General features: G+C 50.1%; 1 protein-coding gene across 1 annotated transcript in view; it reads right to left on the bottom strand.

The window, feature by feature from the left end:
* Positions 1 to 35: 35 nt before the first annotated feature.
* The window catches only part of Adamts2 (ADAM metallopeptidase with thrombospondin type 1 motif 2), a 206,455-nt gene continuing 193,903 nt past the window's right edge, over positions 36 to 12,587 (bottom strand). Inside the window, exons 20-22 of the mRNA XM_021654362.2 lie at positions 10,454 to 10,583; positions 10,112 to 10,201; positions 36 to 3,376 (exon numbers count right to left, since the gene is read on the bottom strand). Coding sequence (XP_021510037.2) covers positions 2,913 to 3,376; positions 10,112 to 10,201; positions 10,454 to 10,583 — 684 coding nt within the window. The 3' untranslated portion in view covers positions 36 to 2,912. The remainder of the gene's footprint in view (positions 3,377 to 10,111; positions 10,202 to 10,453; positions 10,584 to 12,587) is intronic.

The following is a 12,587-nucleotide window of genomic DNA, read 5'->3' on the forward strand; positions in this document are numbered from 1 at the left end:
ATGAGTGCAGTCAAGGTAACAAACCGACACGGTCATGATTTGCAAAACCACAGACACTTTAATAAGTTATGATAGTAAGGAGTCAATTTTTGCTATACAGAACAAAAAAAAAAACGCATCGGTGGCTGTTGTCATATAAACTTTGTGATTTAAGCAGAGCACCATGTTTGGCTCCATTCAGTAGCCACCTGTCACACAGGAGTAAATAGAGTCAGAATGTTACCTCGGACAGACATTGGTATTGAGCACCATTTATATACTTAAAATAGATCCAAAACGAAAACTCTTAAGAGACAAATGTGAGGCTTATGTATTAGATTCCGTGAGGTTTCCTAAGGAGTTTCTTCAAATGTGGCCTGATTCTCCCTAAGAATGAGAAATGACTCCCGGGTGCATCAAGAGCTTTTTCTGGGTGATACAGGACAGTCTGGGTGACAACATGGTGCTGGAAACTTCTAGAGGACACCTACCTGCCCCTGGGGCCTCAGAAGTGAGAGCTGCTTGGAAAGCTTAGGGTTGTTTCGAAGTCCGTTCTCCAAGTGGTCCCATGATCAGGCACATGGGGCTTCTCTGAGCCTGTGGACACTGTTCCTTGGGCAGAGTTGTATGCGCTCCACTAGCTCCAGAGAGGCCCAAAGGGCCATAGCTCAAGGCACCAAGGATGTCACATAGGACCTCATCTCCCTCACATCTGTTTTGCTGGGGCTGTCCCATGTGGGGCTTCTATGAAGCCCTGATTAGCTGGGACTTGAAAATGGCGTGTTACTATCCCACGGCCCTTAGAATGGGTAAATGCAGCCATATCCTGTCTAATCTAGTCTAGTCTAGTCTAGAATGTTCTTCTCCATTCTACTCCAGACTCAAACAGGAAGTACTCAGTTTCTTAGCCCACAAGTAAACCCAGCTGACCTGGACTCAACAAACGAAGGCCAGCCGTGAGATTCACTCCCAGCTTGCAAGAAGGCAGGAGAGCAGAACTGTTCTCAGCCACATACGAGGAGAGATAGTCAAGGGAGTTTTTCCAGTTTGGTTCTGTGGGAGCTGAGGCAGTGTGGGAGTATGTGTGGGAAGTGGGGGCTGAGGACTGGATGGCGGGGGTCTGGCCACCTTCTGGGAGGAAAGTTAAGCACCATCTGAAATGTTGGTCTACTTGGTCTCTATGCTCTGACTTCTTTCCATAGACCACACAGACACTGCCCCTGCCCCACCCCCACCACACACACAGGCAGCTTCACACAAACAGACTGAGCACCTCAAAACTCAGTGGAGGAGCAGTCACAATGGCATCAGCCCAAGTCTCAACATTCTGAACTGCACACTGGGGGAGGCCGGGGGATGTTAGTAAGGAGGAATAATCCAAAGTCTACAACTGATGAGAACACAAATCTGCCCACAAGAAACCTCAGAATTATGGTCAGGCTGGGCCCAGCTTGGACACCACCATGTCTTTGGGTCTTACCATGTGGGGGGTATTGGAGTGGCATGTTCACAAAATGCCAATCATCCACCCACTCCCTTTCTGTTATTCCCTCCCCCACTCACATCTGGTTCACCAGACACCATCCCACCCCAAACAGAAGTTATCTAAGCTTCTAAAGAGAAAAAGATAAAGTGGGGCTCCCACCTCCCACCCTATACCTCCTACTGTAGACCATATTGTCAGGTTCTAGGACTCCTAAAGGTTGGAGGTGGGCAGGGGCAAGGCCAGACAACAGGCAAAAACCATCCTCTGGACCTGAGGCTCCACAGCCTGGCATCTCACCACCCTGGTGGCAGTACTGGGACACCAGAAGAGGGAGAGTCCTGGGTCTTGGACCACATGCCAGATCATCCCAACTGAGTATAAGCCTCCATCATGTTTCCTCTCTGGGGCCTTGGCCCAGGCTGGCCAGAGGAGAACACTGAGACTCTTCCACCAGGGCAGCAAGCAAGGCCAGGAGAAGTGGAGGAGAGAGACGGTCCTTGCTGCCTTTGACCCAGTGACCCCTGTTTGGAACCATCCTCCCGTCCCCCACTACAGAAGTCTCATGACTATCCTAGAAAGAACTACATCGGTGCACAGCCCATGCTCAGCTGAGATAAAAACTGTGCAACACGAGCACCAGGCGTTGAAACTGCACCAGACCATTAGTTAATAATTAAAATGGAGACCAGAGGTTGCAGACTGGTGGGTCTAGACCTGAAACTCCCAGGTTCTTCCTCACTCCCACAACTTGAACAAAAAAAAAAAAAAAACTGAGTACAGGAAATGCAGATATCCAGCAGTGCAACAAAACACCAAGACCAGGCTGGTAGGAAAGAGACACGTCACGCTGGCAGCTACGGCCAGAGCTCCCTGACAGCTCTCGATGGCTGCTGCTCTCTGGTTGGTCACAGTCCTCTGCTGGGTACCACACTCATCCCACCATCTGCTTGGCCTTTGAGGTCATTTTGGCTCATGACCTCCACTTCATTGCACTCAACCCGCCAAGTGAGCTATTAAATAAAACACCATGTCACTTACCAGTCCCCGGTGCTTTCAGCCCTTGGTCTGGGGACTGGCCAGCACCAAGGAGAGGAAGGTTCTCAGTGACTGCTTTGTGAAGTTGGAGCAAAGTTTCTCTCTCTGGGAGTCATCCCCCTTGACCTCCCTTCACGGACAGAAACTAGGGAACCTATTTATGTCCACACTGTACCTAAGATCGCTACAAGAGTTAAGGACATTCCTAGAGTGGAAAACACACGTTAGGCTGATTGTCACAAGCCCCTCCCCACCCCACCCCCAATAAATTCTTTTACACTTCCCCTGCTTCACAAGCCTTTTTGGAAGCAGGAATTTTGGTTTCACTTCCCACAACACAGGATTTTCCTATCCCATGGACAATATCTATAAGCAAGGGGAAAAAGCTGTTGATGCGAATCTTTCCATTTTATTAGAACTTTCCGAGCTTCTCTTTTTTCTGCACTGCATTAATGAGCTCCTGGATTCTTTGGTTCCTCGTCTTTACATACAGGCTTGGCCGTCGAGGGATCAGGTTGGGAGACTGGACCTCTTCCTCCACGCCGCCGTGGATCTTGTAGGGCACATCCACAGCGTTGGTTTCCGGGTGGTCCTCCGTGGCGTTGGTGCTGGAGACATTGAGGGGGACCTCCAGGGGAGGCGCTGGTGAGGACTGCCCTGGTGTAGCTACCGTGGACGCGGGGAGGGTGGGCATGAACATGTCGATGTCATTGTGCTTCCCCGGTGGGGGTTCCACACCCCCGTCCTCCGGGTTGCTGAGGTTTCGGGGCGGGTTACAGGATTGGCAGCAGAGCTTGTTGTAGCTAGGGATGGAGCAATAGCGAGACAAGACTTCCATCCTACAGAACATTGACTTGTCGCCTTGGCACTGGCCCTCTGAAAGACAAGAGTGGGAGACATAACCAAACGACAAGGTGAGGGGGACGCGTACCCACCGCCGCCGAGTGCAGATTGCTGGAGGAGGCGTGTGACAGAGTCCAGAGGCAGCACAGAGGCAATGAGCTTGCGCGGACAGTCAGTGTAACCGCAGTGTGTGAGTTTCTGAGCAGGGCGGCACCACGAACCCCCACCTGGAGTGCTCCCCTCCTGCAAGCAGTCCCCAGCAGAACCTACGTTTTCAGCATGTCTCAAGGTTGAGACAGAAAGGAGACCTTTGTGCTCTTTAGAGAGACTCCAAGTTTAGCCTTAAGGGCGGGACCTCACCGGGTTCTTCACAGGACATCACAGGGAGACCTCGGTGTGGTTTTTGTGGCGGGATTTGACTCTACGGCAATCTACCAGCAGTAACTACAACCATATTCAACCCAGCCCCTCAGCTGCAGCCTCACTGTGTGCAGCCTGTTCTGACCTGACATCTCACGGTGTTTCTGTCAGAGGTTTTTCTACTCACTTTTGCACGCCTTTGGACATTGGCCCAAACATATCTGATGCACCCTCTCCTGCCGCGACTGCACCCAACCCATGGCCCTGAGCTGTCTGGCAACTTCCCAGACAAGCTCAAGGCCTTCTCCTGAGGCAAGGCCTTCTCGTGAGGCGAGTCCTTCTGCTCAGCACACACCATTCTTTCCCGCTCAAGAAATTGATCAACCATGTCCCCCATCTCTGTTTACACGGAGAGCTCTGACTCTCTCTTCAGACTTCCCCTGCCTCTCTTTTCCTCAGCTCTGCCTGTGGCTCTATTATTCAGCCAATTGATTCCCCCCCTCCCCATTGGTCTTTACCCCAAATGTCACCCTCTTTTCTCTTTCCCCCACTACCTCATTCTACAACCCAATCCAAGGTGATTTATAAAACATACTCAGTATAAAAATAACAAGTCATTGTCACATCGTCACATGTCCCTCAGGCAAGCACAGTCTGGCCTCTCACAGAGCAGAAAATCCCCCAGCCTGTGGCTTCATGGTTCCCCGCCTTCTCTACACCTGCCCAACTGATAAGTTCACATTCAATTATCAACTAAGGTAACCAGAGCCTAGCTTTTCCATCACCATGAAAGTCCCAAGACAGAGGTATCTGAACCAGCCCCAAAGGTGAGTCAAAAGATATGTTTAAAAAAAAAAAAAAAAAGGAACCGGATACATGGGAATAATGAGAAAGTTCCAAATTGGAAAAGTCTTGAGTTTTAAATCAACAAAGCTGTAGTCAAGAAAAATATAGAGATGCATTCCACCAGAGATGGCCTTGAGCTCAGTAGTGGCCCAAATAAACAGGAAATGTGACCAGCTGCAGGTACTAGAATGTAAAGGCAAAAAGCAAAACAGCCTATGAAGAGAGGCCCAGGCTGTCCTGATATAGAGAGAAGAAAAGCACTCACCACCTACTGGTAAACACACAGGCCTCAGGCTGAGGGCTGAACCCAACAGCAAGGGCGACTGGTAGTGTCTTCCTCAGATGAAGTGTTTCATGGACGCCCAGTATATGAAGAATGTAAAGAGCATTGCGCTTGATGTTGAGGCCGGGGGCCCAGAGCCCCACCTGCTCCCTTCCCACCCCTATTCTGTCTTCTTGGCAGCTTCGGAGGCTGAACAGTGTAAAACCATGGACCAGAGTCCTGGGGACTTTTGGAGTCTTTTAAATAAGAGCTGTGTGACAGGACCCCCCCCCCCCACACACACACACTAAGCGTTGACAAAGGAAGGAGCCAGGCCCAGGAGGCCACCACTCCTGCCACACAGTGATGCTCTGTCCTGTTCCTGTGTCTTCTCCTTTAAACACACAACAAAACTGTCATTAAGCAGCTATCCGTGCCCTCACTTGGCTCACTGTCCCTCCCATCAGAGGACAGCTTGGATCTGAAGTTTCCCCTCAAAGGCTCATGTGTTAAAGGCTTGGCGCTGTTAGGAAACGGTGGAGCCCTCTGCAGTCAGGGACTGCTGAGAGGAAGTTCGGTTATTGAGGGTGTGGTCTTGAAACAGATACTGAACTGCAGCTCTTTTCTGTCTCTCCTTTGCTTCTCAGCTGTCAGGGGGTAGGTGGACATCCTTTGCTCTGTGTTCCAACCATGACATTACCACCACAAGACCAAGCTACCATGGACTGAAAACCATAAACCAATATAACTTTGTCTCAGGTTTCTTATCACAGTGCTGGAAGCTAACACAGGAGCCCCGCCAATTCAGGAATTGCCTGTAGAAGTCAGAGGGCTATAATAGGGTCATTGGCCAGATCCATCCTTTCACCTGGATTTATAAAGTTTTATTGAAACACAGCCATATTTACTGCCATTGATCCCTTTCCCACCATAACAATCAAGCTATGACAGAGGCCAGAGAAGCCCCAATGCCTAAAATATTTGTTGTCTGGCTCTTTGAAGGAAATGTTGGTTGACTCTGGGTCAAGACCAGCCTTGGATTAGCAGTTGGCACAAAGATAGTGTTCAGATAGTGGAGACAGCCCTGAGGATTTGGGTTCCCTTCTGCAGGATGCTCTGCTTCCACGGGCTTACCAGCTAGACTTCTCTGTCTGGTTTCCTCTGACTGAGCCATAGAGCTTCAGTTGTGAAAAATTATAGCAGGCCAAGGAGTGAATTAAAAAGCCACGGGTTAAAAGCATGGTGTGCTAGTTAGTACCAACGTGTCAGTCGGCCCTCTGTGCCTACAGGTTCTACATCCTTGGATCCAGTTAACTGTGGACAGGATTAGGGGAAACACTCCATCAGACAGACTCCTTTGTGGTCTATTATTCCGTAAAGAATGCAGTAAAGCAACTGTGTATGCAGTGCCCACATTGTATTGGGAATTATACTGGGAACCTGGAAGTGATGCAAAGTCTTTGGGAGGATGCAGATACTATATGCAAACACTAGACCATTTTATTCCTAGGAAGCAGCCACCTGCAGGATTAAGGGGTGGATACAGTTCTTCCTGAAAGTCCACCAGTGGTAGTGTCTTTTAAACAATACCAATGACCAGACATGCTCCCTGAGATAAAGGAGCTGTCAGTTATACCTGCAGCATGCTGGACTGTGTGTCCTGAGGCTCTCTGGCTAGTGAGAGGTTGTCAAAATAATTTTAGTTTTATGATCTTTGATCCTCCATTCTGTTCCCAGTGACAACTAAATACCAAGAACTCTCGTTACTTTTTTTTTTTTTTAAATAAGATCTCACTGTATATACTAAACTGGCCTTGACCTCGAAGAGATCTGCCTTCCTCAGCCTCCTAAGTGCTGGGATTAAAAGCATATACCACCAACGGTGACCAAAACTACTGGCTTCTTAGGAATGACGATAAACCATTGAGAATGAACACATTGTCCATAAAGTCACCTTAAAAGCTAAGCATGGCCAGCCCTGGCTAGCACTTGGATGGGAGGCATGAACTCATCTGTATACCCCTCCCCCGAAGTCTTGGTGGTATCTGAATTCCATCTGGATCATTAGCTGCTTCCTGTTACTAGTTCTCTTGAATGCCTTTTAAAACTTATCATTTGTTTTAGGAGAGAATTGATAGTAGTGTCATTCACGGAAGAAAAGTGCCATAGATAACTTCAAACATGAACAGAGAGAAAAATCGAAGTCAGCTTTAAAACCAAATTTGAATCCCCCAGTCTCTAGTGGGATCGTCCTGCACAGAGCTCTAAGTGAGAGAGAAAGTAAAGTGTGACAGATAGTGGAAAAGGCACCGGCAAGAATTTCTCCCCTGGTGTCATAAAGGGTATTGCTTCATGAAGGGCTTGCTGGGTGGGAGCAAATTCAGCTTAGCGAATGAATGGTGGGCTCACAAACCCATCTTATCATTCTAAAGCTCACTCAACTAATTTATAAAGTGAGTGGCACCTTCCCTCCCATCAAGGGCCTTAGATGTTGCCCTGGGCATCCTGGGCCATCAGGAATATTGATGCAGGGCTCCCTTAGAGGGTAGCTAAACTTGGACTCACCTGTGGAGAAATGGACTGAGGGATGCAGTGCCATTGACACAACTATCCTCAAGGCTCCTGTTTCTCTGCAGCTATGACCCTTTTGATTAACAAGCAGAGCTGTGGGTGGTGGACATCTCTGTAAGTTGGGGCCTGAGCTTGGGCTGCCAATCTCATTTCCTAGATGCTGGGCTATCTCCTATTGTTCTTTTTCATGACCCCTTGAGCTTTCTCACTGCTTTCTAGCACAGATAAGCACGAAGCAGGAGCCCCACCCATAGGATGAGGCAGACCGAAGGTGAAGAGGTCCCTGCTGAATCCTGGTCTACTTCCTGGTCGTTGTCAGTAGATGGGAGGACACAGGCCCTGTGGCTACTGAGAGCAGATCTTGGGAGGCACAGGCAGACAGGGCGTACACACAAGCACACACGACCACTGCCTTGCTTCTAAACTGACTTTCCCAAGACTCCCCTCCCCCCATCCCTTGGCTGATGGGCAATTGTCTTTATGAGCAGGCATCTCAAGGCAGGGCGGTGACCAACCTGACACCACATTTCTGCTCTGATCCCCCCAAAGGGAGAAGCCATCCCGGGTAGCACCTAGGAGCAGAAAACCTAGCCATTTCTCCAAGGTTCTCACTTAGCACTGACAGCTCAACACCCAGGGTGGAGTGCAGCAGCCCTACTTTGAAATTACTTTTTTTTGTTGTTGGTATATGTGTTAGTGGAAGATGGGCCCTAAACACCTCTGTTGGGCAGGGGGGTGAGGTGGGGAACAGCGAAGTCACTGGAACCAGAAACCGAGTCATTAATGCTACAGGATGGAGCCATAATGGCACCTCAGGGCTGACTGTCAGGAAGGTGAAGGGAACAAGCCACCAGCTGACCAAACCCAAGCTCCCAGTTGAACTGAACTTTTATTGAGTTTATTTGTGGGATGCATGACAAGACGTCTTTCCATCATTAGTAAGAATAAAAGGTTATTTTCACAGTCACTTTGGCACACGCTAATGTCTCATGGAAAGAGAGAAAGAAAGAAAGAAAAAAAACAGAAGAGCAATGACGACAACGGAATCTACGTAATACGTCATTAAGTACATACAAAACACTAATAAAATATCCCTGATAAAGCAAAGTGCGTACAGACAGGAGGCAAATGCCCAGGACCGTGTCGCACCGTCTGCAACCGCGCAGGTCACTCACATTGCCTCGTCAAAGTTGGAAGTTAACAGTCGTGAGAGGATTAATTTGCAGTTACACACCAATTATTTACATAACAGTAATTAGTGCCAGGGGGAGTAGGAGGAGGCTTGGCTGCGTGGTCCAGCAGGAACGAGAATTATTAACAGATGAAGGTGGCTGGGGCCGGGTGGGACCGTCGGTTGGGAGTGCTACATCGGTCACGGCTAAGGACCCAGTTGTGTCACCCTCTGGGTGTAAGGCCGCGCTGTGGGAGCCCCTCGAGGGAGTCTCCACAAAACAGTCAGCGCCAACTGGCCAGGTGGGCATCGGAGGAGGACCCCTTTTTGTCAGAGATAGATGGAGTGCCTGCTGAGTCCCTTCACACACGGGTAGCTCAGGGAGGGAGCAAGGCCATCTGGATTTAGAAACCTTACCCTTGGCAAAAGGTGGGCAAAATGGATGGGGTCCCCCCAGATCTTCAGTGCCTGTCTCCTACTCGGATCACATCCCCCATCTAAGGCTGGGGTTAGCAGCCGATTCTGTTAGCTTTCAACTTTAAGGCATCTTCTACATAAGTGTTTCTAAGCCAAAAAAAAAGAAAGAAAGAAAAAAAAAAAGAAAAAGAAAAAAAGCAATAAAAATTGAGGTATTCTGTAGTTGTTTACACTGGTAGGTGAGGCACATCCATATCTGTCAATCAGTCAATCGTCAAACAATCAGTCTCACTTTAAATCCTCTGAAAGGGTCATAAGCACACGACAAGAAAAAGGCCATTGGAGCAAATGGACAGAGAATGGGAGTGGTGGTGTGTCCGGGGTGTCCCATCCCGGGGGGACACATCTCCCTGCCTCCTCCTCCGTATGATTGGACCCCCGAGAGGACAGGGGTCGGGGCGGGGGCTCGGGGGCAAGGGCCGTGTAGGTTGGGTGCAAAGGCCGACGGAAGCAGGCCACGGTTTCACAAGTCGGAAAGGACACACTCAGCAAAGGGCGACAGCAGCAGCGACAGCAGCAGCAGCCGGGAAGCTCCTGACACCGCAGGAAACTTGGGGTCTGTCACCCCGGCACGGGAGACGCGAAGAAAGAAATGCACACCTCGGAGACCCCTGTGGCCTCACCTCAGTGGTGGGTGGCGTCTGAAAGGGGATGGGGCTGGCTTCCCCTTGGAGTTGACCCGCAGCTTCAGCCTGGAGGAATGTGGCCCAATGAGGCGGTCGCCATGGCGAGGTGGTCACACTCTCACACAGTGGCCTCAGGCCCCTCCGGCACCACGACAGATCTTTGCCCCTTTACAAGCCATCACAAAACCAGGTTCTGGCCCCCTACAAGAGGCCAGTGTCCCCAGACCAGGCCTCCTTGAGGCTAGCCCTCACTTGCCGCCACCACCAAGTGGTACAAGCTCGGGAGGAGCAGGCCGAGCACACAGGCCCGGAGAAAACAGATTCACCCGAGAGAGCGCTCAGTAGGAGTCAGGGAAGCTTTCCATAGAGAGAGAGGAGGGGAGCCCAAGGCAAGCTCCACAAGGCGCAGGGCATGCACTGGAGGGCAGAGGCAGAGTTATAAACGGGTCGGTTACTTGACGAGATCTTCTGGATGGGTGAGTCAGGGTCAGGCCGGGACAGCCACTGAACCACGTAGCTCTTCTTGGAGGGATCCGAGATGTTTCCTAGAAGGAAAAGAGGAGGTTGCAGCTGCCAGGGCACCTTGAAGGACCCCTCACCACACGCATAAACATGCATGCACTCAGGCACGAGCATGCACAGCTTGCCTCTAGGCATCCTGGGAGTGCTCAAGTTCAAATTCACCTAGGCAGGACAAGCCATTTTGGAAGAAAAGCAGACTTTGATTGCACCAGGCCCCCACCTCCCCTCCCTAGACTGTTGCATTCGGGGGGGGCCAGGGGTTGCACAGGGCTTACGAGGACAGGGCGCAAGCCTGCACATCCTTGCTGTCTCGGGCCGCTCCTCCCGGCAGACACCGAAATTGTCATCTGCAGTGCGGCAGAGTACTGGCCGTTCCTGGGTGCCGTTGCCACAGGTTACCGAACACTGCAGGTACAGAACCATCAATCAGGGCACCTCCCATACTGGTCCTCAGACTCAAAGAGCTGGAGCATCCCATGCTCCCCAGGCCTGGGAGATGGTGTGGGGCAGAGGGTGGGTCTTGTCCCATGGGGGGCTGCCCTGGAATGCGCACACCCATCTCTCAGGGCTGCTGTGGTGCTCAGCACTTCCGGTTCCGCCCTTCTTCCTGTGGTTCGGATTATGAACTGAGTAAGTCCTTCCTTTCCACAGTGTGGTGGTTCTAAAGAAGGGATCAAAACCTACTGGGAGGCTTCTCCTGGCCTTTTTGGACTCCAAGAATGGCGTGGAAAGGCCCAGATGAAGAATACAAGCAAGTATTTGTAAGATTGTGGATGGAAGGTAGCCCAGATAGAAATGGTTAAGGCCGATGGCATTGGATGGGGCCTGGGAGGTGGATGGTGCGGTTACTGAGATGGCATAGGTAGAAATATCTGCCCAGCCCAAGGAAAAGAGGCAATCATAAAATCTAACAGGTGTCTGTATTGTTATTTGTGCTAGTGGGTTAAATGATACGGCCTTGATAATCACAGGGCAAATAATAATAAACATTATATAGCCCAACATACTTTTTATTTACAACAATATCCCATCATCACTTTTGGGTTTATACCCTAAGGACTCTAAGTCAACACACCACAGAGGTCCCTGCACATCTGTGTTTTATATCTGCACCAGGACAGGAAATGGACCCAGCCTACCTGTCCATCCACAGATGCACACACAGAGAAAAAAGTGGCCTATAAGCATATGTTTCTGTGTGCGGGGGCATATCTGATGTGCAGGTATACATGCATATGGAGATCTGAGGCCAACATCCAGAGTCTTCCTGAGCACCATTCCCCTTACCATTGAGCCAGGGTTTCCCATCTGAACTCAAGAGTTGGCTGACACAGCTAATCTAGTTGGCCAGCTTGCTCCTGGGATTCCACCTCTGACCCTGAGCTCTGAAACTATAGGTAGGCTGCTGTGCCTAGCAGACATTAACATGGGTGCTGGGGAATGCAAAATCAGGCTACACGCTTGCATAGCAAGCGCTTTAACCACTGGAGTCATCTTTCTAGATCCTACACGTTGGAATTTATTCAGCCATAGGGAAAAACAGAATCAGGACATTTGCTAAAAAAAAAAAATTAAAAAAGTTGATAGAATCAGAGATCGTAGGAAGTATAATAGGTTGGACTCAAAAAGACAAATTCTGTTTCTGCCCATATGTGGAAGTGTGTGTGTGTGTATGTGTGTGTGTGTGTGTGTGTGTGTGTGTGTGTGGGTCATGACACTCTCAGGAAGTACTGTTTGGGGAGAGGGCAATGGGGGAAGGTAAGTTAGAACCAAACATCATGGCATGTGTGTGTGAGAACGCCATAACGACTTTGTGTGCCAACTTCCAAGTAGAGACAGGATAATTTAGACAATGGAGGAAAGCAATGCCGTTTCAAGGAGAGGATACAAAGTGTATCTGCCCACCACCCTCCCTGCGCAAGGTACGGCACCTCAGTATGGTAGTGGACAATGCTTTAATACAGTTCTCTAGCTGGAGGCTGCTGAAGGCCCGGGAGAACGTGCAGTGGGCTGGGGCTCCTGCAGCATCTCTGATGCGGCCTCGGGAGCTTTGGCAGTCTCTGCTCTAACCTCCTCTCTCAGCATAAGGCTCCAGTATCCTCTATCCCATGACCCCACATCCCTGCCTGACCCTGGGGCAGAGCCAGAGGTGCAGTCATACCTGATTCCTGGCTCTGCGCTTCACTCAGCCTGGCCATGCAGCCTCACTGTGTGTGAGTGTGAGTGTGTGTGTGTGTGTGTGTGTGTGTGTGTGTGTGTGTGTGTGGCAGGGTGGGGGGAGGGAACCTGGGATTCTCATGTTCTTCACATTCCCAGGTATCAGCCTGTTTGGAGGATGGCTCTTGTGCAGTCTCTAGGGACCTAACTCATGGAAGGTTCTGGGTGATAAGAAAACTCCTGCTTGCTTGA

The sequence above is a fragment of the Meriones unguiculatus genome, chromosome 11 (genome assembly GCF_030254825.1).
Source record: "Meriones unguiculatus strain TT.TT164.6M chromosome 11, Bangor_MerUng_6.1, whole genome shotgun sequence".
Taxonomy (NCBI): domain Eukaryota; kingdom Metazoa; phylum Chordata; class Mammalia; order Rodentia; family Muridae; genus Meriones; species Meriones unguiculatus.